Below are 26204 nucleotides of genomic sequence, written 5' to 3' on the forward strand. Positions count from 1 at the left end.
AACATTATATTTCATACAAATACAATATCCATCTCACACAGGACATTCACTGGCAGGTTAAATGGCTGCATTTTTTCTTATCACTCACACACCGATGGCAGAGGCAAACATGCAAGGTGCCAACCTGCACATCGGGAGCAATTATGGGTTAAGTGTCTTGCTCAAGGACACTTTGACGCGCTGCCCGGGAATCGAACCGGGAACCTCCGGATTACCAGACGACTGCTCTACCTCCTGAGCCACAAGATGTTTTTAATCCATCCACCCCCTTTCCTCTAGTGCCACCATCAGGCCAAACTGAGAATAGAATATCTAAAAAAGTAATGGCCTGATTGCCATAAGATGTGCTGTGCTCATTCATGACCCAAAGAGGAAGCAACATGTCAATTTTGTGAAACTATGACCTGTCCTCTAGCGCCACCATCAGGCCAAGCTTTCACTTTTCAAATGAGTATCTCCATTAGTCGCAGTCACAAAATCTGCGGTGAACATTCATGACCCCTAGAGGAACAACACTATTGATTCATCCCATGACCTTTTCTCTAACACCATCAGGGCAAACTGAATCAAGATCAGAGGCTGGGAAATATTATATATAATTTTCTTTGAACAATTCAGCTTAAAGCTGCTGGTCCCTCTGGGGTGCCTTATTATTATCATTACCTTCATCTCTGGTGTAATCTTCTCCTGAGTGAGGTTCAAACAGGTAGTCTCCTGTCGCCAGCTCAAATGCCTGAAACACAGCAACATGTCAACCAACCAATTATTTAATTAATGATTTAATCACTCAATCAATATTCCTACCAACTGTGTGTGTGTGTGTGTGTGTGTGTGTGTGTGTGTGTGTGTGTGTGTGTGTGCTTGCTTGCTGACCATGCAGGCAGTGCTCCAGAGGTCTGCAGGGGTTCCATACTCTGCTCCAATCAGAACCTCCACAGCTCTATACTGTCTGGTCTGGATGTCCTCTGTGAAGTGTTTATGCTGGAGAGAGGGAGAGAGACAGAGACAGAGACAGAGACAGAGACAGAGAGAGAGAGAGAGAGAGAGAGAGAGAGAGAGAGAGAGAGAGAGAGAGAGAGAGAGAGAGAGAGAGAGACAATGAGCATGTATCAGTATCACTGATAGATGTTGGCATGTTGGAATTACTACTTTAATGTGTGTGTGTGTGTGTGTGTGTGTGTGTGTGTACTAACCACCCAGCAGGCGTTCCCCAGGTCAGCAATCTTGATGTGGAGTTTGTCTGCGTTTTGTGGATCCAGAGGACTGATCAGGAAATCTGCTGCAGAGAACACTGATAGACAAATGAAATGGTTAGGTTCAGTTCAGTTCAGTTCAGAGTTTTTATGGAACCGCCTGGTCCAGCTGCCAGATGATAGGGTGACTAAAAAGATCTTTAACTGGGACAGAGCACACGGTCATCCCTGGTCAAGAGAGATTTTTCTTCTGCTGATTTAAGTATGATTTTTATGAATAACCTGCAGTTTAAGGTTAATATAATTAAACCAAAATTATCAACAATTCATCAGGATAAGTGGAAGGTGGAGATATGGAAGAAACCAAAACTTAGAAAATATGTTGAAATTAAAGATGAGTATTTTACTGAACCTTATGTAATGGTACATTTAAAGTCTCTGTGTGCCCAGCTATTTTGTATAAAAAAATTATTTTGAATAGGCGATTACAAAAGAAAGAAAAAGTGTCGTCGATACATTATCACATGCATAATACTTACTCCCAGGTGTATGTGTGTATATTAATATACTTACTCCCAGGTGTATGCGTGTATATTAATATACTTACTCCCAGGTGACAGTAGTGAACTAGCGCTCTCTGTCCCAGTAGAATATCCTGAAAGAGCCGACTCAGACGTTGCAGACACCACAGAGCCCGACGTCCCCGACAGGCCAGAGGCAGGACTGGCGAACCGCCCCGGGGCGTGGCCATTACAGCTCTCCTCCAACCAGGCACAGCCTGATTCTGGACTGGCCTTGCTACTGGACGACGCGTTGCCATTGACAACCAAGGAAGCTGAAGAAGTTAGTAGGGATGAGAAAAATTACTATAAGAGGATGTCCAGTTAAATTCCAGTTATTCTTCAATTATTGTAGAAAGATGTCCAGTTAAATTCAATTTCATTATTAAATTATTGTAAGCATATGTCCAGTTAAACTCAATTTATTAATAAATTATTATAGAAGGATGTCCAGTTAAACTCACAGCTGGTGTGAGTGTCTGACGTCCAGGGGCTCCTCAGGGCTTCAGCAGGGTTCAGATTGTTGAGGTTGGCATCTGTTGGCGCTATGCCATCTATCTCCTCCAATCGCTGGAACAAAACAGATTAATTAATTAAAGCTACAATGTGTATGACTTTTTTGTTAGAATTTCGCTCTAAAACATATGTACAGTGGCTACGTTTTCATGCACACAATCAGGGCTGTATGCTAAGCTTTTTCACTAGGAGCACATTTTTAAATAACTATTTTACCATTATAGTAGGGCTGGGCGATATGGCCTCTAAATGATAGATATTTTTTGGCCATATCACGATACACGATATATATCGCGATATTTTGACATTTGCTCTAAAGCACTTAAAAATGCTTGATTTAACCCTTTGATGCATACTGTAACTGAGGGGTACAATTCCCTGACTGTATTACTAGATATGATACTTACTACCACTACCTTTGTACTTTATATTCGGCCACCCAGTACTCGGCATAAATATATTATGATAAACACTCTCACGTAGATGAAACGGATCCAACACAAATGTACGAAGTCGAAGTATGCGTTTATTACTACACAGCAATGGTGTGTAGAGCAAGCACTTAATCACTTAATTACATTTATGAATTGAAATAGTATGCACTTTTATGGCAAAGAGTATTCGTTGGTATATCAATAGAGAATGTCCAATCTCTGGTGGCGCAGGCGGTAAATATACGACCTGGAATAGTTAAGGAATAACAGCAATGATACTTTAATGATTATAAGACTGGATACACTAAGGGGGGTAATCCGGTCGCTTGTAAGACAACAGGAGTAGGAGGGGGGGGGGGGGGGTAGAGTCTGGCTGCCTCGTCCGGCCAAGGGTATCCTGGGTGAACCCACAGTTGTGCAGCTCGGTGCGCCAGCGATCCTTGGACCACAGATGAAAGCAGGTGGACTCTCTGTGAGCCGGCTCTCTCCGGTCCACGGGGGAGAGACGTGAAGCGACCTCGTCTTGCAGAGCGTCTCCTCACCTTGCGTCCTCTCCAGGGGGGGGGGTTCCAACACACGGCAGTGTCGGGGGTCTTTATCCATGGAATAATCACTGTACACAAAGCATAATCCGTGCCTGGGAAGGCGGGCTGTCGTCGGTAGAATAATCCGGTATACAGGTCCACTCGCTCGTCGGCTCTGGGGCTCCTCGGATGCAGTCTCACATGGGGTCGACCATCCTGGATAAGCAGCCAGTTCTCTGCCCGAAACGATGGGGTACTGACTACGGTAGTATTCTCACCACACGAAGCACTATATATTAATAGACTATTATTAGCTTAATAGACTACGTCCAACTCGACGATATAGTGCCAAATATGACTATTCAAATATTAATATACACAATGTCTCAATACCGATGGTAGGCCGAACTTGGCCTTACTCCCACACGTGGCGTCGCGGGGAGGCTTTACGTCTGTCACTCTATTGGAGGGTAAGGAACTGGACTAAAAAGGAAGTCCTACTTTAGTAGCGCAGTATATATACGCACTATGAACAAATAGTACCGTTAGTGGTGCGGTAGCCAGATTCCTACGCGGAACTAGGACTTGTTCGTACATGTTGAGCGGTACGTTTGAACTGGGTCTGGGGGGTATGGCAGCCTGGCACCAAGGTCTCGACCAATAGTAGAATGGAGACTATTATGGGATGTTCAGTAGGCTAGAATGGATATTCAATGCATATTGTACAAGGAATATACAAGGGATATCAAGGAATATTAGAGAATATACAAATACAATTAAATATATATATATAATAAATATATATATTCGGTTTAATCTGGCCCTTCACAACAGCCACCCCCTGATTGGTCCCAGACCTAATCAGTTAAGCAGAGACAGATTAATCGCGTTGTCTATTTACACAAGGGTTTGCTGTAGGGGTCAGTCAACTTCACAAAGTCATAGGGTTATAGGGTCATGGTCATCATCGATTGTGTCTGGGAGTCGGGGCAGTTCTATGAGCCTCGCCACGGGACGGGTGTAAGTGCGACCCTGGACAAGCACTTCAGCTGCTCGGACCTTGCCGTCGGCACCGGTGATCACTTTGCTTACGCGGCCGGCCGGCCACATAGCTCTGGGCAGTGATTGATCAATAATCATGACGACTGTTCCTTCTGTCAAATTGTCTCTCTCCTTTACCCACTTCTGGCGGGTCTGTAGAGACGGTAGGGAGTGCAGTAGGAATGTCCTTTGTTGTGCACTCTCTATGGTAGTGCAATCATCTATGTTGGGGTCTGCGGAGATAACAGTGCTCAATCCACAGAACACAGGCTTCTTATTCTCAGCCTCCTCCTGACTGGCTTCCCTCGGGATAGGCGTGGGCCACTCTCCTTCCGGGAGCTTTAGGAATGCTGGGCCGTCACTGTAGACATTGCGACGGGTGAGGTCATCTAGGGGCATTCCCCGGGTGATGACGTCAGCTGGGTTCTGTTTTGTATCAACGTAGCGCCACTCTGTTTCTCCGGTTAACTCTTCGGTTAAGTCTTGAATCTCGGTGACTCTGACTCCCACGAAGACTTTGTACTTGCATGAGTCCGATTTGATCCAGGCGAGTACTGTCGTGGAATCTGACCACAGGATTGTTCTAGACACCGGTATGGTGAGCTCACGTTGGATGAGCGTGGCTAGGTGCGCTCCGGCTAGGGCTGCGCAGAGCTCTAGGCGTGGGATAGATTGTTGCTTGCGTGGGGCTATTCTCGAGCGGGCGAGGACAAATGCTGTGTAGATCTCTCCCCCCTCTTCTTGGGCACGCAAGTAGGCTACTGATCCGTATGCGACCTCTGAGGCGTCACTGAAGACGTGTAAGTCCATTTTACATGTCTCTGGCCTCACCGTGGGTGGGAAGTAGCTTCGGCGCATATTAACGCCTGGGAGTGAGTGGAGCTCCATCTCCCACTCTCTCCAGAGAGCCTCGGCTTCTTCCTGGGTTGAAAGGCTTTGTAGACAGTTGTCTACGTAGAAGCTGTTCTTTACGCTGTGTCGGACCTCTTCGTCCACTGCTGGGTCCTCTGCTACATGTTTCTGTAGTGCAAATGTAGCACAGCAGGGGCTGCACGTCGTTCCGAAGGGGAGGACTTCCCATTGGTAGATGGCTGGGTGCTCATCTCCTGGCTTCTCTCTCCATAGGAACCGCAACAGGGGCTTGTCCTCCTCTACTAATCTCACCTGCAGGAACATTCCTTTAATGTCCCCGCTGATGGCCACCTTTTCCTGGCGGAAGCGGAGTAGAACGCCGAGTAGGGAGGGGCCGAGTGTGGGACCGGGCAGTAACTCTTTATTCAGATTTTGGGATCCGATCTGGTAGCTGCAGTTAAATACTATGCGGTCTTTACCGTTGTGATGGACCTTGTGGTGAGGCACGTACCACGATTCAGTGGTCTGGTCAGCCTCTTTAATGTCCATCTTTGTAACGTGTCCCGCTGTGATGAGCTTCTCAATCTCAGCGCGGTATACACTCTCTTGGGCGGGGTTCTTGGCTAAGCGCCGCTCCGTGTTCAGCAGGTACCGTTCTGTGGCGTCTGTCTTGGCGTGGAAAGTAGGCATTCCTTCTCGCCGCAGGAGTGGCGTGGCGTATCTCAACACGCCGTTGACAGGGACTCTCTTGGTCCCTGTCTCGAGGAGGTGAGTGGCGTAAATGTCATCTTTAGAGCGAATGTCTTTCTTTCCGTTCTTAAAGGGCATTTGTTCCAAGGTCCATAACCGCTCTACGTGTTGCAGGAGTGCGGTTTCTCCCTCTGTGACTCGGGAGTGGAGACATCTAGTGGCTGTACTTCGGTTGAGAGATTTGGCGAGCGGGCCTTGGAGAGTCCATCCCAAACGGGTCTCGACTGCTGCAGGACAGCCTCGGGGTCCGGTATGAACCCGGTCTATCGGGACAATGAGGTCTGCATGGTCGGAGCCTATCAACAGGGTCGGCATAGCATTGTCTATGAGCGGGATCGGTAACTTGCGCAGATGTGCATATTTCTCCATCAGCTTGGCGACGGGGTATGTGTACCGCGACAGTCCTATTTCTTGGCTGGTGAAAGCGTCTGTAATCTGGTACCGTCGCTCAGGCTGGCCGCTTGCTGCGATAGAGAATGAGACATTCTCGCCCTTTATCGTCTTCAAATCTCGTCTTATTGTCCGAATTGTCATTTGGGTTTCGCTTCCCCGCAGCCCTAGCTGGGCCGCAGCGGAGGCGAGCAGAAGGGTCTTCTCTGACCCGTCATCGAGGACGGCGTAAGTGTCCAGGACTTTATTCTGGTAGCTTAGGGTCACACGCACTACTTTTAGGAGTACTCGGGCTCCACTGCTGCTGGCGGGATCGATGTACATGACGCTCGCTTTGCTGCTGGATGGTGCGGGTGAAGGGCGCCGTCTGTTACTGTCGTGAAGTATGTCCAGATGGGCTCCATCGCACTTGGTGCACCTTTTCTTTAAGCGGCATTCGGCTGCCATGTGTGAGCGCGCACAGCGAAAACAGCGCTTGTTGGACTTTATCCATTGACTTGCTTCCTCCGCGTTCAGCTTGGGGAAGGAGTCACATTGCGCTAGCCAGTGTTCTTTCTCACAGTAGGGGCACACTATCTTCCACTTCTCCGTTCTGGAGGGGGTACTGTGGCTCCTGCTGCTCGGTACTGACTCCGATTGGTGCATCACAGTCACCGATCTTCTTCCATCATTTAGTCGTCTGGTTCCTTCTCTGGAGCCAGGGGTGCTCCGTCCGAATGTATCTAGCCGTAGGCTGCTGACTTCTCTCGCCAGGAAGTCTGCTAGATCGAGGAGGTTCGGTTCGGGGCCATTCGGGTCTCGGTGGTCTCTCTGCCGCCTAAAACGCTCCTGTCGAGCGGGCGGCAGCTTCTCCAAGATCCTTTCCACATTTGAGTTGGCGTAAAGTTCATGCCTCCCCTTCTCTCTCTGCGCTCCCAACATCCCTACCAGGGACTGCACTCTGATGGACAGGTCGTCCAGTGCTCGATTGTCTATTGCTGGGGGTAAGCGGTCGATGTGTCGGATCTCCTGGATCACGTAATCCCATATGCGCCCATACCTCTGGTCCAATGCTACCAGCGCTGCTGTGTATGGGGTGGTGGAAGTCGCGTAGGCGAGCGCTATATTATGTGCGCGGGGTACCTTTAAGTGCTTCAGTAGGATGGCGTATTTATGGCGTTCATCCAATACATCCACCAACATGGTCTCCAGACACATGCAGAGTTCTGTATACTGGGCCCGGTTCTCTTGGGTGAAGTCGGGTACCATAGGCGTGCCAATGTATGACGCTGACTGTGGATACATCGGCAAGCGTTGGGGGAGAGGCCTCCTAGGCGAGTCTCCTCCCGCTCCTTGGTATGGGCTGGTACCGGCAGTGTACCATGGCCCGCTTGTCCAGGTGCTGTTCCTCGGTGCGGGTCGTGCGTCGTGCTCACCCGTGTATAGAGTCGGGGGTCTGTAGCGCAGCTCCGCGGGAGTATAGCCTGGGCTGTACCGGACCTCCTGGTCCGGTAGAGTACTGTGCTGTCGTCGGGCGTGGTTCTCCTCCTCTTCCTCTTCGTCTTCAGTTAGGTCATCCAGTGCTTGTAGTCTCTGGTTTAGCCTCTCCACAGGATATGCTGCTCCTTCCCGGTTGCTAGGTCTCGCTTGGACCGGTGGGGGGAGGTGGTCTGTGGGGGGTATAGACCTCGTCTGTTGGTCAAGTTCAGGGTTGTTTACTCGGCTAGGGGATGCCGCCCTGGAGGTGTGTCTAGACGAGTTCCTGGAGCCTCTGTCGGAGGGAGAGGGTGTTGTCCGTCTGATCAGCTGTTCTATTAGTTGCGCTTGCTGTCTGTCGCGCTCTGCGTCCCGTAGAGCACCAGCAGCTGCTCGCTGGCTGTCTGCTCGGTCTCGGGCCACATTCTCTTCCCTCTGAATGAGTCTTATTTCTAGACGTATATGCTCTTCTTCGCTCCGCTGCTGGATCTGCAGTCGGTCGCGTTCAGCAGCGGCGTTCAGGCTGATGAGGAAGGCCTGCTGTAGGGTCCTCTCTGCCTCGCTGGGAGAAGGCGGTTGTATAGGGGAGCCTTCCCTCGGGGTACTCCTTGCGGAGCCTTGGAGCTCTATCTCCACGGTGCTCTCCCCGTCTTCTTCCGTGCCGAGTTCTCTCTCGGTAGCGTTGTATTCCTCCCGGGACTCATCGGGGACTACTTCTTCAGTACTGGCGGGGTGTGAAGTCATGTCTGGTTCCCACTGGTCCCCACCGTGAACTTGGTCAGTTACATTAGAACCCGTAGGGGCCTCTATGGTCGGGGTAGTCTGGGCGTTGGGGTTAGACATTACTTTCTAGTTTTACCGCGTTTACTGTTAGTAGAAGACTAGGTTGTTGACTGACAGCGTAAGCCTCTAAGTACTGAGGGAGCCGTCGTTCGCGCTGCGGGCGTTGGTTAGGAGGATCGTTTCGTGGAGTGTTCATCATAGGCCATTTCAATATTAATAACACTATATTAATATTACACTAATTACCCTCCGGCTCGAAGGACCAATTGTAACTGAGGGGTACAATTCCCTGACTGTATTACTAGATATGATACTTACTACCACTACCTTTGTACTTTATATTCGGCCACCCAGTACTCGGCATAAATATATTATGATAAACACTCTCACGTAGATGAAACGGATCCAACACAAATGTACGAAGTCGAAGTATGCGTTTATTACTACACAGCAATGGTGTGTAGAGCAAGCACTTAATCACTTAATTACATTTATGAATTGAAATAGTATGCACTTTTATGGCAAAGAGTATTCGTTGGTATATCAATAGAGAATGTCCAATCTCTGGTGGCGCAGGCGGTAAATATACGACCTGGAATAGTTAAGGAATAACAGCAATGATACTTTAATGATTATAAGACTGGATACACTAAGGGGGGTAATCCGGTCGCTTGTAAGACAACAGGAGTAGGAGGGGGGGGGCGGCTAGGTGGTGTAGTGGGCAAGGCACTCGCCACCAATGTGGAGACGCTGGGTTCGCGTGTTCGAATCCAGCTCTCCACATTGTTTTCAGTTTAGCTGGTCGTCCGCAGTAATACACATTGGCCGTATTACGGGGAGGGAAACTGAAGGGTGGGGATCGAACGTTGTGAACAAGCGACTCCTACAAGTCGGTTGGTGCGCCTGCGCAGTAGAATCAGGAAGTGTCGGGGGCAGCGTGAGCCTCCCACGCGTTACTCCTCGACACCGAGAGATCGAGCTGCGCAGGTGAAAAGATGCGACTGCTGTTACCTCAAGTACCGGAGGGGACTTGTGCTATGTATGACTTAGTCCACATTGCAGCCGGCTTGTGGGAGGCAAGAAACAGCGTTCGTGACAGGGGAGGGTTGAATTGGATGATACGAAATTGGGATGGGAGAAAATATAGAAAATGGGAGAAAAAGTGGATCAAAAAAAAAGGAGTAGGAGGGGGGGGGGGGTAGAGTCTGGCTGCCTCGTCCGGCCAAGGGTATCCTGGGTGAACCCACAGTTGTGCAGCTCGGTGCGCCAGCGATCCTTGGACCACAGATGAAAGCAGGTGGACTCTCTGTGAGCCGGCTCTCTCCGGTCCACGGGGGAGAGACGTGAAGCGACCTCGTCTTGCAGAGCGTCTCCTCACCTTGCGTCCTCTCCAGGGGGGGGGGTTCCAACACACGGCAGTGTCGGGGGTCTTTATCCATGGAATAATCACTGTACACAAAGCATAATCCGTGCCTGGGAAGGCGGGCTGTCGTCGGTAGAATAATCCGGTATACAGGTCCACTCGCTCGTCGGCTCTGGGGCTCCTCGGATGCAGTCTCACATGGGGTCGACCATCCTGGATAAGCAGCCAGTTCTCTGCCCGAAACGATGGGGTACTGACTACGGTAGTATTCTCACCGCACGAAGCACTATATATTAATAGACTATTATTAGCTTAATAGACTACGTCCAACTCGACGATATAGTGCCAAATATGACTATTCAAATATTAATATACACGATGTCTCAATACCGATGGTAGGCCGAACTTGGCCTTACTCCCACACGTGGCGTCGCGGGGAGGCTTTACGTCTGTCACTCTATTGGAGGGTAAGGAACTGGACTAAAAAGGAAGTCCTACTTTAGTAGCGCAGTATATATACGCACTATGAACAAATAGTACCGTTAGTGGTGCGGTAGCCAGATTCCTACGCGGAACTAGGACTTGTTCGTACATGTTGAGCGGTACGTTTGAACTGGGTCTGGGGGGTATGGCAGCCTGGCACCAAGGTCTCGACCAATAGTAGAATGGAGACTATTATGGGATGTTCAGTAGGCTAGAATGGATATTCAATGCATATTGTACAAGGAATATACAAGGGATATCAAGGAATATTAGAGAATATACAAATACAATTAAATATATATATATAATAAATATATATATTCGGTTTAATCTGGCCCTTCACAACACATACAGTCACGCCAATATGATGATTATAATAAGTCACTGCAACATATGTTTGCATTATTAAACCATGAAGATGCTTTAATTATTTAATGAAAATGTACTAAGAGTAGTCTACTGACACACTAATAAAAAAAATTATTTACATCTAAGACCATTTATATAAAAACTCTTGGGTGCCTTTTTTTTGCACAGTACTGTGTTTTCTATCCATTTTAGCCTATGGTTTGAGGTGGTCTGACAACTATATAATTTATTGTGCAGCTTGAATGATTCATGTGTGTAACTATGCTATTTGGATAAGATGCAGAGAGGGACATTGATAGGATCCCACAACAGAAAAGGAGGAGAGTGTGTGTGTGTGCGTGTGTGTGTGTAGGGGGGTGGGGGTAAATTGCAGGGAGATATTGGTCCAAATATGAAAGCAACACCTAAATGTATGTATTTTCACATTGTCTGCTAAAAAACACCCAGAACAATATCCAAATAAATGGCTGTCACTCACTGAGGAAATGGTGTATTTGCATTTGTATTTGAAAAAAACTATGATTCCATGGTAAACTATGCAGGAATTTAACAAAAAACAAGGTCAAATATTGTATATATTACTCGCACAAATGTAATGTATGATGGTGACATTACACTGCACCAGAAATAAAGTGTATGTTCCCCTGAATCATAAAAGGTATAACACTTGATACTATCAACAACTGCAAATCCCCCACTGCCCCCATCACTCATGGTGTCCCCCAAGGCTCAGTACTTAGTCCCCTGCTCTTCATCCTCTACATCCTTCCACTTGGTCTGATTCTCCGCCAACATGGCCTCCGTTTTCACTGTTATGCAGACGACACTCAGCTCTACCTCTCCACCAAGACTATCACTCCAGCCACTCTCTCCACCCTCACCACCTGCCTCACAGACATCAAAACATGGATGCAAAATAACGCTCAAATTAAACTGCAATAAATCAGAAATCATCATTATCGGTCCAAAATCCCTCACCAGCCACACCCAGGATTTCACCCTAAATATTGATGGTTCCATTGTCACCCCCTCCACTCACGTCCGTAACCTTGGCATCATCCTGGACTCCACCCTTTCTTTCCTCCCCCATGTGAACCACATAACCAAATCGGCCTTCTATCACCCCCGGAACATTGCTCGTCTCCGCCCCTCCCTATCACTCTCCGCTGCTGAAACACTGGTTCATGCATTCATATCATCAAGACTAGATTACTGCAGCATCCTCTACGGCTCACCAAACACTATTCTCAATAAACTCCAATATGTCAAACTCTGCTGCCTGCATGCTCACCTCCACCCGTCGCTCTGATCACATCACCCCTGTCATCCACGACCTCCATTGGCTTCCGATCAAATACAGGATACAATTTAAAATACTTCTCATCACATCTAAAGCCCTCAACAACCTTGCCCCTCCCTACCTGTCCGACCTCCTCCACCGTCACACGCCCACCCCGTCGCCTTAGGTCTGCAGATGCCAACCTCCTAACACCTCCCACGACCAAGCTCCGGACCTGGGGCGACAGGGCCTTTGCTGCCCCCTCCCTCTGGAATGCCCTCCCCAGCCATATCCGTGATGGAAACACCCCGACATCTTTTAAATCAGCCCTCAAAACTCACCTTTTCAATCTTGCTTTTGTTTTGACCTCTAATTCTGTCGGTTTTATTTTATTTTGTCATGTATTATTTTTGTTCTGTTTTTGTTCCGTTTTTTTGTTTTGCCATAGTTTGTCTCTCCTGCCCATGTAAAGCGTCTTTGAGCACCTGGAAAAGCGCTATATAAGATAGATGTATTATTATTATTGATACTGACTCAAATAATAAGCTCAGAATTGGCAAAAATATAACACTATGTCCAGGCGAACCTTTGTCTATGCAGGCTTTTAGAGGGTTAACTAAGAATAGTATTGAGTTTGGCACCATTCAGGGAAAGACTATAGCAACACCCAAACCCAATTACAAACAACCATCATTACTAATATCAATACCCAACCCCTATTACAAACAACAATCATTAATATTGGATACAACCTAGACAGTGAGATCTTCAGAGAAGCTCAAAGCAAATATTGTTGGAATAAGAACTAATAGGAATAGTTATTTAGTGGTTGAGTCTACATGGTCCTCATATTTATTACGTATTAGATGATAATATAACATTAAATGTACCTGTATGTCTACCAGCCTCTCCTCCAGGAGTCTCGTCTGTCGCTTCGCTTTCCTCTTGATCTTTTTCTTCTTGTTCTTCGACACTTTACCTGACTACACATAATGCACATGCACACAGAGGAGAACAGAACAGTCAGCAGGTGAATCAGTCATCAGCTCCAACAAAGCAACACTAACACAGTAGTTGACTGGAGTCAAAGCTCAACGCCACACACCTTCCCTGAGCCCTTATAACCCTACCCTTATTATAACCCTAAAATAAACCCTTAACCCTAAAAGTTGGTCCTAGTGGTGGAATTCTGAGGAAAACTTAACTTATATTTAACTTGGAATTAATTATGTTTGTGTAGATATTACTATGTTTGTGTAGAAATGACTGTTTGTGTAAATATGACTATGTTTGTGTAGATATGACTATGTTTGTGTAGATATTGTCACTATGATTGTGTAGATATTGTTAATATATTGTTTGTGTAGATATTATTACTACAACCTTATGTACTATGATGTTTGTGTAGATTCTTGTCATGATAATGCTAGATGGTGCATCTTCATCAGTCACTCACTACCCGTTTCCTAACCCTAAACCATGCTAATGCTCTCTCTCACACACACACAACTCTCCAGTTATAGTTATTAGCAATAGCATGCTAATGCTAGAGTAGATGGTATGAGTCCAACATCTCTATACCAGAGTCGAACATATCTATATCAGTCTAGCAACGATCCTAAATATTCAAGCAGATAGACATAATAGTGGTTAAATGAGAAGACATGTAGCATTGTGGATGGTCAAAGATGACACTCTGACCTTTGGGACACTTTGAAATACTGTAGAAGTTGTAGTGAGTTCTTCATGCGATAAATCCCTAAAATGTCAGTGAATTGAGGTAGTTCAATGATGAAAACTAACCAAAATCCATCAAAGTACATGCAAGAGACTAGTATTCAACTCTAGGAAAGGTCTGGGAAAGGTTTAGTCGAAGCCATAGGTGCTAGCAGCTGCTGGATCCCAAGGGTTCACATACTTATATGCACAAGAATATTTCATGATTAAATATATAATTAAATATATAATCCTAATAAAACGATTTGTGTTTTCCTTCAATCATGACATGCTTCATCAGAAAATGGATATAATAAAGATTCATATGTGAAATATTTTAAAAACTGACTGTTCCAAAGGGGTTCACATATTTTTGAGCAACACTGTATACAGTATGTGGAAGCTTCTTTAAATAGAGGCTGTGACCATGAGCTGCCATCAAATTCAATTCCTCTCAGTCTCTCTATCCACAGACACCCAAACATACACACAGAAATACGACACCATCAGCAATGTTGCTGGTAACATAGGCCTCCACATGTAGCCAACAGTCTTTAAATATAATCTACCATGGTCTCTCTTACAGACGGGGATGTATAGTAATATACATAACTATTTCCACCAGTCAAGTTCCTGTATTAATCCCTTTGGGAAATGCAGGTGTCATAGCAGCATGGGAGAGTACAGGCAGGAAAAGATAATGGGTAAAATAAAGTAAAATACTTAACTATCTAAGTATATATATAGTATAGCAATATACTTAAAAGGGATATTTCAGCAGTCTTACGTCTATGACAGTGCATCTACTAGTAAGCTAGTGCCACTGCTGTCCCTGTTGTCTGCTGTCAACACCACCATTTCTCCCAGATGTCACTCTTGATTCACATCCATTCATTTTGAGGTCCTCCACTTTAGTATATATACAACTATAGAAGACGGAATCTGTCTGTCTGCATGTCTGTTTGTTTGTCTGTCTGTCTATCCTGTCCTTCACATATCATGAGAACCATTCATCCGATTGGCTTCATGCTCTGCAGGTGTATTGAGGACTATAACTTAAATACATTTAGGCATATCTGGAGAATGAAACAATGAACTTTAGGCATATCTGGAGAATATAACAATGAACTTTAGGCATATCTGGAGAATACAACAATGGCAAGTGTGAAGCCAACCCGCGGGTCTCCACAACGCTGCAAGCAGTACTTCCGGGGGCCAAGCAATCGGCCTGTTCCAAATGGGCAGGAGTTCTGAGCAGCCATGCGTTCTGAGCGGCCATGCGTTCCAAACGGGCAGGTGTTCTGAGCGGCCATGCGTTCTGAGCGGCCATGCGTTCCAAACGGGCAGGTGTTCTGAGCGGCCATGCGTTCCAAACGGGCAGGTGTTCTGAGCGGCCATGCGTTCCAAACGGGCAGGTGTTCTGAGCGGCCATGCGTTCTGAGCGGCCATGCGTTCCAAACGGGCAGGTGTTCTGAGCGGCCATGCGTTCCAAACGGGCAGGTGTTCTGAGCGGCCATGCGTTCCAAACGGGCAGGTGTTCTGAGCGGCCATGCGTTCCAAACGGGTGTCACCCAGCCTATGGTGATTCTTTCTTGTGTATTAATCTTTTGTTTCGCACACAGGGACATTGAGGACAGGAAGATACCCTGGGTCTACATTTTGCATCAGGTAGGTGACCTGATGTTAAAGACACCAGCTTTAGAGTGAGCACCACCACCTGTACTTTTGGGCGTTCAGCGCCTGTAAAGGGGAGGGTGGGATTTCATTTCCTTTTTTTTTCTACTTTTTCTCCCCATTTTCTATTCTTCTCCCATCCCAATTTCGTATTATCCAATTCTTCCCTCCCCTGTCTCGAACGTTGCTAGACCATGCCCCCCACTGGTCGGCTGCAATGTGGACGAAGCCTTGCATCACGTGTCCCCTCCGGTACACGAGGAGGCAGCCATCACATCTTTTCACCTGTACAGCGAGATCTCTCAGTGGCGAGGAGTAACTCGTGGGAGGCTCACGCTGCCCCCAATACTTCCTGATTCTGCTGTACAGGCGCACCAACCGACATGTAGTAGTCGCTGTCCACAACGTCCGATCCCCACCCACCGGCTGTCCCACCCCCTAATACTGCCAATTGTATTAGTATGAACGACCAGCCAAGCCGGAAGCAACGCCGAGAGCTGGGCTCGAACCCAGCATCTCCTGCGTTAGTGGCGAGCGCCTTGCCCACTGCGCCACTTAGCCGCCCGGATTTCATTTCCTTTTTGTGTATTTTATTTGGTGCCACTAGGAAGTCCTCCTTGATCTGTGTTGCTGTTTTTTTTGGTTGTGAAATAAATACTATTATTTTGTAAATCCTTCTGTGGTTGTGTCACTGCACCCTCACCTAACGTGTCTGTGGCCTTGTGTTGCGTCCCCTTACTATCCATCTAAACTATTTATTCAATGTCTAATCTAAACTATTTATTCTATGTCAAATGATCTAAACTATTCAATGTCTAATTATATAAACAATTTATTCAATGTCTAATTATCTAAACTATTTATTAAATGTCTAATTATCTAAACTATTTATTCAATGTCTAATTATCTAAACTACCGGTATATATTCAGTGTCTAATTAACTGTTTTAATATGCCTGTACTCATTTAGCATGGGAAATTAAGGAAAGCTCAATGTATCTTCGAGATTAAATAAAGGTTTGAAATACATACGTAGAACAGTAATATATTTAACATCTTAGTATATATATATATGTACTATATACTGTAGTGATACATAGCAGTATACATGGTTACATTCTAAGCTGAACTAATGTCCCCTAAAAGGAGAGGTGTATTTTTACACCCCCCCCCCCCCCCCCGCCAGACAGCTGCCCTGCTGGGCAGTGCTGGCCTCACATGTGGCTGGCATGCCTACTGGGAGCTCGTTGACAAACACACCACTACACATAGTTGTCCTCAGCTAATAATAGTCATAATACAGTACAGACTAATAGTCATAATACAATACAGACTAATAGTCATAATACACTACAGACTAATAGTCATAACAGTACAGACTAATAGTCATAACAGTAGACTAATAGTCATAACAGTACAGACTAATAGTCATAATACAGTACAGACTAATGCATGAAATGATGCAGAAGGCCATCTTTAAATCTAGAGTTTACCATAATAGTTAATGCTAATCCAGCGGTCCTCAAACTACAGGTCGTGACCCAAAGTGGGGTCGCGGGTAGGTGACAGTGCATTGGCAAGTAATTTTCTTTTTGGCAACATATTTTGGCTAAATATGCCTCGTTTTATAAATGTATATTGATATAGTGCTGTAATACAATTTTCTAATAAATATGCATGATCAAGTTCAAAAACGTGTGCTTTTATTTTGATATTCCTTAATTCCACGTTGAAATTACGCAATACATAACACATTGGGCATACTATTTCCATAGCATACTTTCACTGTGCGTCACTATGTTTGGAGAGCTATATCTATATTCTATATTATAGCTATGGTCATTTGACAGTGACTTTCTTCCGTCGAACATGCAAAAAAGAAAATGTTCATGTATACGTACGCGCGTTATCCTGTGGTGAATATTGTATAGTTTAGGAGTGATACGGGATAATTCCTGAAAAGCTCCGTGGATGAATAATGAATAAAAATATAGAATAAAAGAAAAAACAACCAAAACCCGAGATATCTCGGGTCTGGCGTCCAAACGCATGGCGAGTTAACCCGAGATATCTCGGGTCTGGCACAAAAAGTGTTAAGTGTGGGGTCGCCAAAAAAAATTCTAAATAAAATGGGGGCATGGTATAAAAAAGTTTGAGAACCCCTGTACTAATCCATTATCAAAGTGTTGGTCGACTAAGAAAAGACTAATCCATTAACAAAGTGTTGGTCGACTAAGAAAAGACTAATCCATTAACAAAGGGTTGGTCGACTAAGCCTACTACCTAGACCCAAACTGACTGATTATTATAATTATCTAGCTGACGCTATACGCTAGCCATTCAACATTACTATATATGTACACTATATGTTACTCTGAACTCCATTGCCTATATCCTAGGCTCTGTTACTCATACTATACACACTTTGAACTATGTTGCCAATACTCAATGCTAGCCGTACTTGTATCCATGTCTACAGCTGGTAGCCCTACTTTTATCTATGTCTACAGCTGGTAGCCCTACTTGTATCTATGTCTACAGCTGGTAGCCCTACTGATATCCATGTCTACAGCTGGTAGCTCTACTGATATCCATGTCTACAGCTGGTAGCTCTACTGATATCCATGTCTACAGCTGGTAGCCCTACTGATATCTATGTCTACAGCTGATAGCCGTACTTGTATCTATGTCTACAGCTGGTAGCCCTACTTGTATCTATGTCTACAGCTGGTAGCCCTACAGCTGGTAGCCCTACTTATATCCATGTCTACAGCTGATAGCCCTACTTGTATCTATGTCTACAGCAGCCAATCATTTTGTGTTGGACTCAAATTCTCATTCAATTGTTGAGGAAACGTGTGTGTGTCTGTGTGTGCGTGTGTGTGTGTGCATGCATGCATGCGTGGTACTGATGTAGAAAACAAAGAATCCACAATGTCAACATTTATGTAAATGTAAATATAAATGACTAAATGTAAATGAAAATATTAAATGTAAATATAAATGACTAAATGTAAACATAAATTAAATGTAAATATTAAATATACATGATAATAACTAAACAAATGTAAATAATAATGACTAAATCTAAATGTAAATATAAATGACTAAATGTAAATATTAAATATAAATGATAATGAATACCCTGTACTTTTCGGACTATAAGCCGCGGCTTTTTCCCCCATTTTTCGACCCTGCGGCTTATATAACGGTGCGGCTTATATGTGGACAAAACCCGAAAATCGAAATATTGCTTTTTTTACTGCATTGAAATGTTATTTATCGGTTCCCTTATTTGCTAAACTTAATACAACTTGTAAATGAGTTAATGTTATTTGTCCGACAGTATTGTGTCCCAATGGGAGTCATTCTCTGTAGAGGTGGGAACTTAAAGCTCAATATAAGAACGGCCATGCACCACCACCAACAGAATCGAGAAAGAGCAATCAATCGGTCAATCCTTTCCGTGTCCGGGCCGGGTGAGGTTTCCCCGTGTTGAGTCAAATTAAGCCGCAGGCTCCACTCCTTACATATGGTAATTAAACATTAAAACACATGCTGCTTATAGTCCAGTGCGGCTTATATATGTACACATCATTCAATTTAGCTGCTGCGGCTTATAGTCAGGTGCAGCTTATAGTGCGAAAAGTACGGTAAATATAATTGTAAATGTGTTTCTCAGGTAGTGTCCCACCTTGCTGGTTCCCTGCTGTATATGTACTGCTATGCTTTGCTAGCTTCATATTACAGCCTGGTAAATGAACATAGACTGAAAATGAACTTTAGATCTCCCAGGTGATAATACAGTAAGGAAATTTAGTTTTATTTACTTCAAAGCATTTTATATTGCCTAAACATAACGTCTGGGCCACTTATTCGTCGAATACTTATACCCTGAAGTTGTTGAAATGGTCCAACCTCTGACTGACATCTTGATTAGAATGTAAAATGTGTTATTTTCACTCCAAGTCACATTTGATTAATCATGGCAGCAGCCAGTAAACAGAGTCTCTCAGTTGAACCATTTCAATGCTTCTGAGTAAAATTGTATTAACATCACCCAGGAGATCTGAAGTTCATTTCACGTTAATTTGCCCAGCTGTGATATGGGAACCAGCAATGTCCCACCCAGTCACCCAGTCAGTGAGACTTACCTCCAGTTCCCTGGGGGCCGTGCTGACTGGTGACACAACACAGAGAGGGAGGGGAGATCACATATGGGGGAGGGAGGGGGAGAGAGAGAGGGAGGGGGGAAGAGAGAGAGAGAGAGAGATAGATGGGTGAGATAGAGGGAGGAGTAATGGAAGAAGAGAGGGGGGGTGGAGGGAGAGATAGAGAGAAATGGGGGGTTGAGATGGAGGGAGAAGCAAGTAAAACAGGAGATGGAAACGAGAGAAGATGGGATAGAAGGAGAAAGACAGACAAACAAACAGACAGACAGACAGACAGACAGACAGACGAAACCAGAGCAGAGTTAGAAACCAGTGTTCAGAGACAAGAGAAGAAAACAGTTGAGAAAGCGACAGTCAGTAAGACAGGCAGGCAGACAAGACAGTAGATCTTTATACACATGCCCCAGGGCTGCACAATTAATCCTATATGAATCGTGTTCATGATTTTGGCCTCCACCACATTAAACATGATTGTCTGCAATATTGATGAATATTGATTCCATTTTGACTGCCTGCTCCTCTATTATGAAATCAAGCACTCCTAACTGTGAGCACTGCCTCTTGTTCACGTCGGTAGCATCAAAACAAAGTTAAAGAAGACTTTAAAAGAGCTCTACTTAAGATGAAAACAGTTCACAAGATGCTCAGCACCACGGAGGCCTATTACTACCAGTTCAGGCAACAGTGCCAAGTTCAGTAGCTAAGCAATGATGGACGTCAACATCAAAACAATTCTGCATATCCAGCTGGTTTAGGTGAGGGCCGCTAGGCCAGGTCGCTTGCGAAGATTTGTTTTCTACTGAGCACATTTTCTAGTTTGGAAACAAGCCGTTTCTTAATCCGTTATAAATTATAATAAAAATAATGAGTTATGATAATAATGATAATGATAGTTATAATGATAATAATTAGTTATAATGATAACAATGATAGTTATAATGATAACAACAATGATAGTTATAATGATAATAATAATGATAATAATAATGAGTTATAAAAGACAACTAACAAGCCATGTCTTTGCTGTGAGCCACAGCACACATTCACACGTTTGTATTCAAATATACACCAGACAATTGCATTTTTCTTTACCGCATATGAAACAGAACCACAGTTGGGCCTAAACGATGTTCAGCTTAGCTGCTATGATGAAGAAGAATGAGTCCTCCATGTAGCCCAGTTCACTATAATGAACAGGTCTAGTAGGAAGTGTGTGTGTGTGTGTGTGTGTGTGTGTGTGTGTGTGTGCGTTTGTGTGTATGTGTGTGTGTGCACGTGTGTCAAACACGCCTGCATGTTGGAAAATCTTCCTCAAATTTTTTTATGTTGGCAGGCTTGTAATGATTCATTCAATTATTCGTGATCACAATATCAAGCAAAATAATCACAATTATTATATTTGTCATAATGGTGCAGCCCTGACACATGAAAAAAACAAGACACTTGATCTCCAATGGAGCCACATAGATGGTCCAGTGTTCTCAACACCCCTCCCTTTCTAAGCCCCTCCCCCTCTACCCCAAGGTTCAGACAACAGACAACGATTCTCTACTAAACGTATCTAGAAAAATCTGGGACTAAATCATATGAAATGTCAGTCAGTGAGGGTTTAAGAAGCGCCGTTTTCAGCTCCAGTACTTTCAGTCCGTTTAATTAGTTACTAGTAAACATAGAGCTGCAACCCTCTCTGTTAGTAGTTTAATTAGTTAATAGTAAACAGAGCTCCAGCCCTCTCAGTCTGTTAGTAGTTTAATTAGTTACTAGTAAACAGAGCTGCAGCCCTCTCTGTTAGTAGTTTAATTAGTTACTAGTAAACGGAGCTGCAGCCCTCTGTTAGTAGTTTAATAGTTACTAGTAAATAGAGCTGCACCCTCTCTGTTAGTAGTTTAATTAGTTACTAGTAAACAGAGCTGCAACCCTCTCTTAGTAGTTTAATTAGTTACTAGTAAACAGAGCTGCACCGTCTCTGTTAGTAGTTTAATTAGTTACTAGTAAACATAGAGCTGCAGCCCTCTCTGTTAGTAGTTTAATTAGTTACTAGTAAACAGAGCTGCAGCCTCTCTGTTAGTAGTTTAATCGATTTGGTCACAACTGTGTTAGTTGATTAGTGGCTTTTTATGCATTTGACTAGGCTAAATGAGTTATTTCCTAAAACAAGATGAGCACATTTCTGGTAATTTTTTTTATTTAAATATGTCCTTCTGCATCATTGCACATGGAAAACTAAAATTTTACTGATTTGTTGATAGACTAATTGATTAGTCGACAAAGTCCTATGGGTATTAGTCGGCTAAAAACGTATTTGGATGAGGACAACCCTAGTCACATGGTAGGTCACATGGTGTGTCACATGTTATAGTAGGTCACATGGTCTGAAACATGGTATAGTAGGACACATGGTTTGTCACATAATATAGTAGGTCACATGGTTTGTCACATGGTATAGTAGGTCACATGGTCTGTCACATGTTATAGTAGGACACATGGTCCGTCACATGGTATAGTAGGTTTGTTAGGGAAGAAGTACCATCTCAACTGATATATCACCTCTACAGAACCATCTTTCTGTGAATCACTTATATCTGGCCAATGGCATGGCTGCTTCTCACCTGATGACCCGGAGGGGGGTGGGGCTCCAGTTTGCTGCCAAATAGTTGCCTCAGCTGCCAATCTTCTGATGTAAACCTCATCAACATCTAGCAGGATGTTCTCTGGCTTTATGTCTGTATGAATTATCTTACACTTTGTATGGAGATAGTCCAAACCCTGTAGAACCTACACACACACACACACACACACACACACACACACACACACACATGGTTAAGTCATGATAAACTATTGCCACAGAAGAGTGTGTATATCACACATTATATTTGCCATCCATGCCCTATGTTGAAGATGATAAATACAGCTACACTGTGATTATGATAAATACAACTCCATTGTGTTGATGTGTAGATACATCAATATAAACAAATCCAGTACGCTACAGGTCTCATTATGAACTAACCCAGTAGATTACAGGTCTCAATATAAACTAACATAGAAGAATACAGGTCTCAATATAAACTAACCTAGTAGACTACAGGTCTCAATATAAACTAACATAGATGACTACAGGTCTCAATATAAACTAACAACATAGAAGACTACATGTCTCAATATAAACTAACCTAGTAGACTACATATACCAATATAATAAGATATTCCTTTATTGATCCCCTTGGGGAAATTCAGGAATAACCTAGTATACTACATGTCTCAATATACACTAACCTAGTAGACTACAAGTCTCAATATAAACTAACCTAGTAGACTACAGGTCTAAATATACACTAACCTAGTAGGCTACATATCTCAATATAAACTAACATAAACCTCATAAAGTCAGGGTATAAACTCGGCTACAGGTCAGAATATAAACTAGGCTCATGGATCTATTATTGGAAAACAACAAGAAACAAGATAATAAAGTTAATAACATAGTCTCTCTTTCCTTCACTACTGCTACTCTTTGTTCTCTCTCTTTGTTGTCCCTGTTTTCTTGTACCTACTCTTGGGGTGTTAACTTGTGTTGGGTGGTTAACTATTATCAATAGTTTATCAACAAACACAATGGGTCTGATGAACAGCTGCAGCTACAGTATCTAGTCTAGTCAGGTCTAGTGTGTGTGTGTGTGTGTGTGTGTGTGTGTGGTCTTACCTGTTTGGTAATACTCTTGACACACACCAGGGGGAGCCCCATGTAATTGGACTTAATGATCCATTTGAGCAGCTGGTGGCCCAGCACCTCCAGAACCATACATACATCTGGTTGGACAAGTTAGGGAAATACAACTACAGTCTTTTCTTGCCAAAAGAAGATATCCACCACAAAATATCCATTGTGGAATGCATTGCAATGCAGTTTCCCATTATATTGCCGTTGAAAACACGGTTGATTACTTGCCAACTATGGATTCACTTCTAAAAAGCTGAAACAGAACAACAACAAAGACATAGTAGAGACACCTGGAGCTAACGCTGACACTGCTGCACTAGGAGCTAACGCCGACACTGCTGCACCAGGAGCCAACGCCGACACTGCTGCACTAGGAGCTAACGCCGACACTGCTGCACTAGGAGCTAACGCCGACACTGCTGCACTAGGAGCTAACGCCGACACTGCTGCACTAGGAGCTAACGCCGACACTGCTGCACTAGGAGCTAACGCCGACACTGCTGCACCAGGAGCTAACGTTTACACTGCTGCACCAGGAGCTAACGCTGACATTTCTGCACCAGGAGCTAACGTTTACACTGCTGCACCAGGAGCTAACGTTGACACTGCTGCACCAGGAGCTAACGCCGACACTGCTGCACCAGGAGCTAACGCCGACACTGCTGCACCAGGAGCTAACGTTTACACTGCTGCACCAGGAGCTAACGCTGACACTGCTGCACCAGGAGCTAACGTTTACACTGCTGCACCAGGAGCTAACGCTGACACTGCTGCACCAGGAGCTAACGCTGACACTGCTGCACCAGGAGCTTACGTTTACACTGCTGCACCAGGAGCTAACGTTTACACTGCTGCACCAGGAGCTAACGTTTACACTGCTGCACCAGGAGCTAACGCTGACACTGCTGCACCAGGAGCTAACGTTTACACTGCTGCACCAGGAGCTAACGCTGACACTGCTGCACCAGGAGCCAACGCTGACACTGCTGCACCAGGAGCTAACGTTTACACTGCTGCACCAGGAGCTAACGTTAACACTGCTGCACCGGGAGGTAACGTTGACACTGCTGCACCAGGAGCTAACGTTTACACTGCTGCACCAGGAGCTAACGTTTACACTGCTGCACCAGGAGCTAACGTTTACACTGCTGCACCAGGAGCTAACGTTTACACTGCTGCACCAGGAGCTAACGTTTACACTGCTGCACCAGGAGCTAACGTTTACACTGCTGCACCAGGAGCTAACGCCGACACTGCTGCACTAGGAGCTAACGTTTACAATGCTGCACCAGGAGCTAACGCTGACACTGCTGCACCAGGAGCTAACGCTGACACTGCTGCACCAGGAGCTAACGCTGACACTGCTGCACCAGGAGCTAACGTTTACACTGCTGCACCAGGAGCTAACGTTTACACTGCTGCACCAGGAGCTAACGCTGACACTTCTGCACCAGGAGCTAACGTTTACACTGCTGCACCAGGAGCTAACGTTTACACTGCTGCACCAGGAGCTAACGTTTACACTGCTGCACCAGGAGCTAACGCTGACACTGCTGCACCAGGAGCTAACGCTGACACTGCTGCACCAGGAGCTAACGTTTACACTGCTGCACCAGGAGCTAACGTTTACACTGCTGCACCAGGAGCTAACGTTGACACTGCTGCACCAGGAGCTAACGTTAACACTGATGCACCAGGAGCTAACGCTGACACTTCTGCACCAGGAGCTAACGTTTACACTGCTGCACCAGGAGCTAATGTTGACACTGCTGCACCAGGAGCTAATGTTGACACTGCTGCACCAGGAGCTAATGTTGACACTGCTGCACCTAACGCTGACACTGATGCACCAGGAGCTAACGTTTACACTGCTGCACCAGTAGCTAGTGAGCATGTAGTTCAGATATAGGATATATTGTATATCGTTTTCAGAACAATGTAGTGGAGGTCTAATTGGTGCTTTATGTGTTGTGATTGTGCAACAGTAGCAACTGAGATGTCTTGATCAAAGGGAAACAGAATAATTGAGAATAACCAGCAGAGGTGTGTTGTTGTTGTTGTTGTTGTTGTTGTTGTTGTTGTTGCAGATTAGTACAAGAGAGCCAACATTTAACCAATGTTTGAATGTCTAAACTATATAATTTTTTATTTTATTTTTTTTAAACCAGTTTACATGACAGAGAGAGAGTGTGTTTGGGATACGGATTCCATTGACTCCTGAGATCTTAAAGTCATCTATCAGCTGAACGATGGTCTCTCTTTTAGGATCTGAGGGGTCACTGTCTCTCACCTGAAGAAGAGAGACACACACACACACATGCAGACATTATTTAATAAACAGTTATTATAAATTGTAATCTAATCACTCAGTTAATAAACCTTTATTATAAAGTGTAATCTAATCACTCATTAGTTAATAAACCTTTATTATAAAGTGTAATCTAATCACTCATTAGTTAATAAACCATTATAATAAAGTGTAATCTAATCACTCATTAGTTAATAAACCTTTATTATAAAGTGTAATCTAATCACTCATTAGTTAATACACCTTTATTATAAAGTGTAATCTAAATCACTCATTAGTTAATACAACTTTATTATAAAGTGTAATCGAATCACTCTTAATAAACCTTTATTATAAAGTGTAATCTAATCACTCTCAACACTTTCAGCGCCAGCCGTTTTATCCATCCTTGTAGTCAATGGGCCACGCTTTAAAGGAAAACTCCAACATTTTGGGAAATTAGCTTATTTAACATCTTCCCTGGAGTTAGACAAGAAGATACATACCCTTTTTGTCTCTGTGCGTGCATTTAGCTTTGGGAACAGTCGCTCAGTTAGCGTAGCTTAGCTTCATCACTGGAAGTGGGGGAGGACAGGAGCCTGACGTTCCCTACAGGGTCTTACAGTCACCAAATACACTC

At 44.5% G+C, this 26204-nt stretch overlaps 1 protein-coding gene across 2 annotated transcripts in view; it reads right to left on the reverse strand.

Moving 5' to 3' along the window:
* The window catches only part of srpk3 (SRSF protein kinase 3), a 77699-nt gene that overhangs the window by 9436 nt on the left and 42059 nt on the right, over window positions 1-26204 (reverse strand). For both annotated transcript variants that reach the window (XM_084333747.1, XM_084333746.1), the window contains exons 6-15: window positions 25480-25567; window positions 23260-23366; window positions 22163-22328; window positions 19536-19561; window positions 12883-12975; window positions 2218-2323; window positions 1801-2028; window positions 1194-1291; window positions 874-981; window positions 664-733 (exon numbers count right to left, since the gene is read on the reverse strand). In XM_084333747.1, the coding sequence (XP_084189873.1) occupies window positions 664-733; window positions 874-981; window positions 1194-1291; window positions 1801-2028; window positions 2218-2323; window positions 12883-12975; window positions 19536-19561; window positions 22163-22328; window positions 23260-23366; window positions 25480-25567 (1090 nt within the window). The remainder of the gene's footprint in view (window positions 1-663; window positions 734-873; window positions 982-1193; window positions 1292-1800; window positions 2029-2217; window positions 2324-12882; window positions 12976-19535; window positions 19562-22162; window positions 22329-23259; window positions 23367-25479; window positions 25568-26204) is intronic.

Source organism: Notolepis coatsorum (genome assembly GCF_963971535.1).
Source record: "Notolepis coatsorum genome assembly, chromosome: 17".
Taxonomy (NCBI): domain Eukaryota; kingdom Metazoa; phylum Chordata; class Actinopteri; order Aulopiformes; family Paralepididae; genus Notolepis; species Notolepis coatsorum.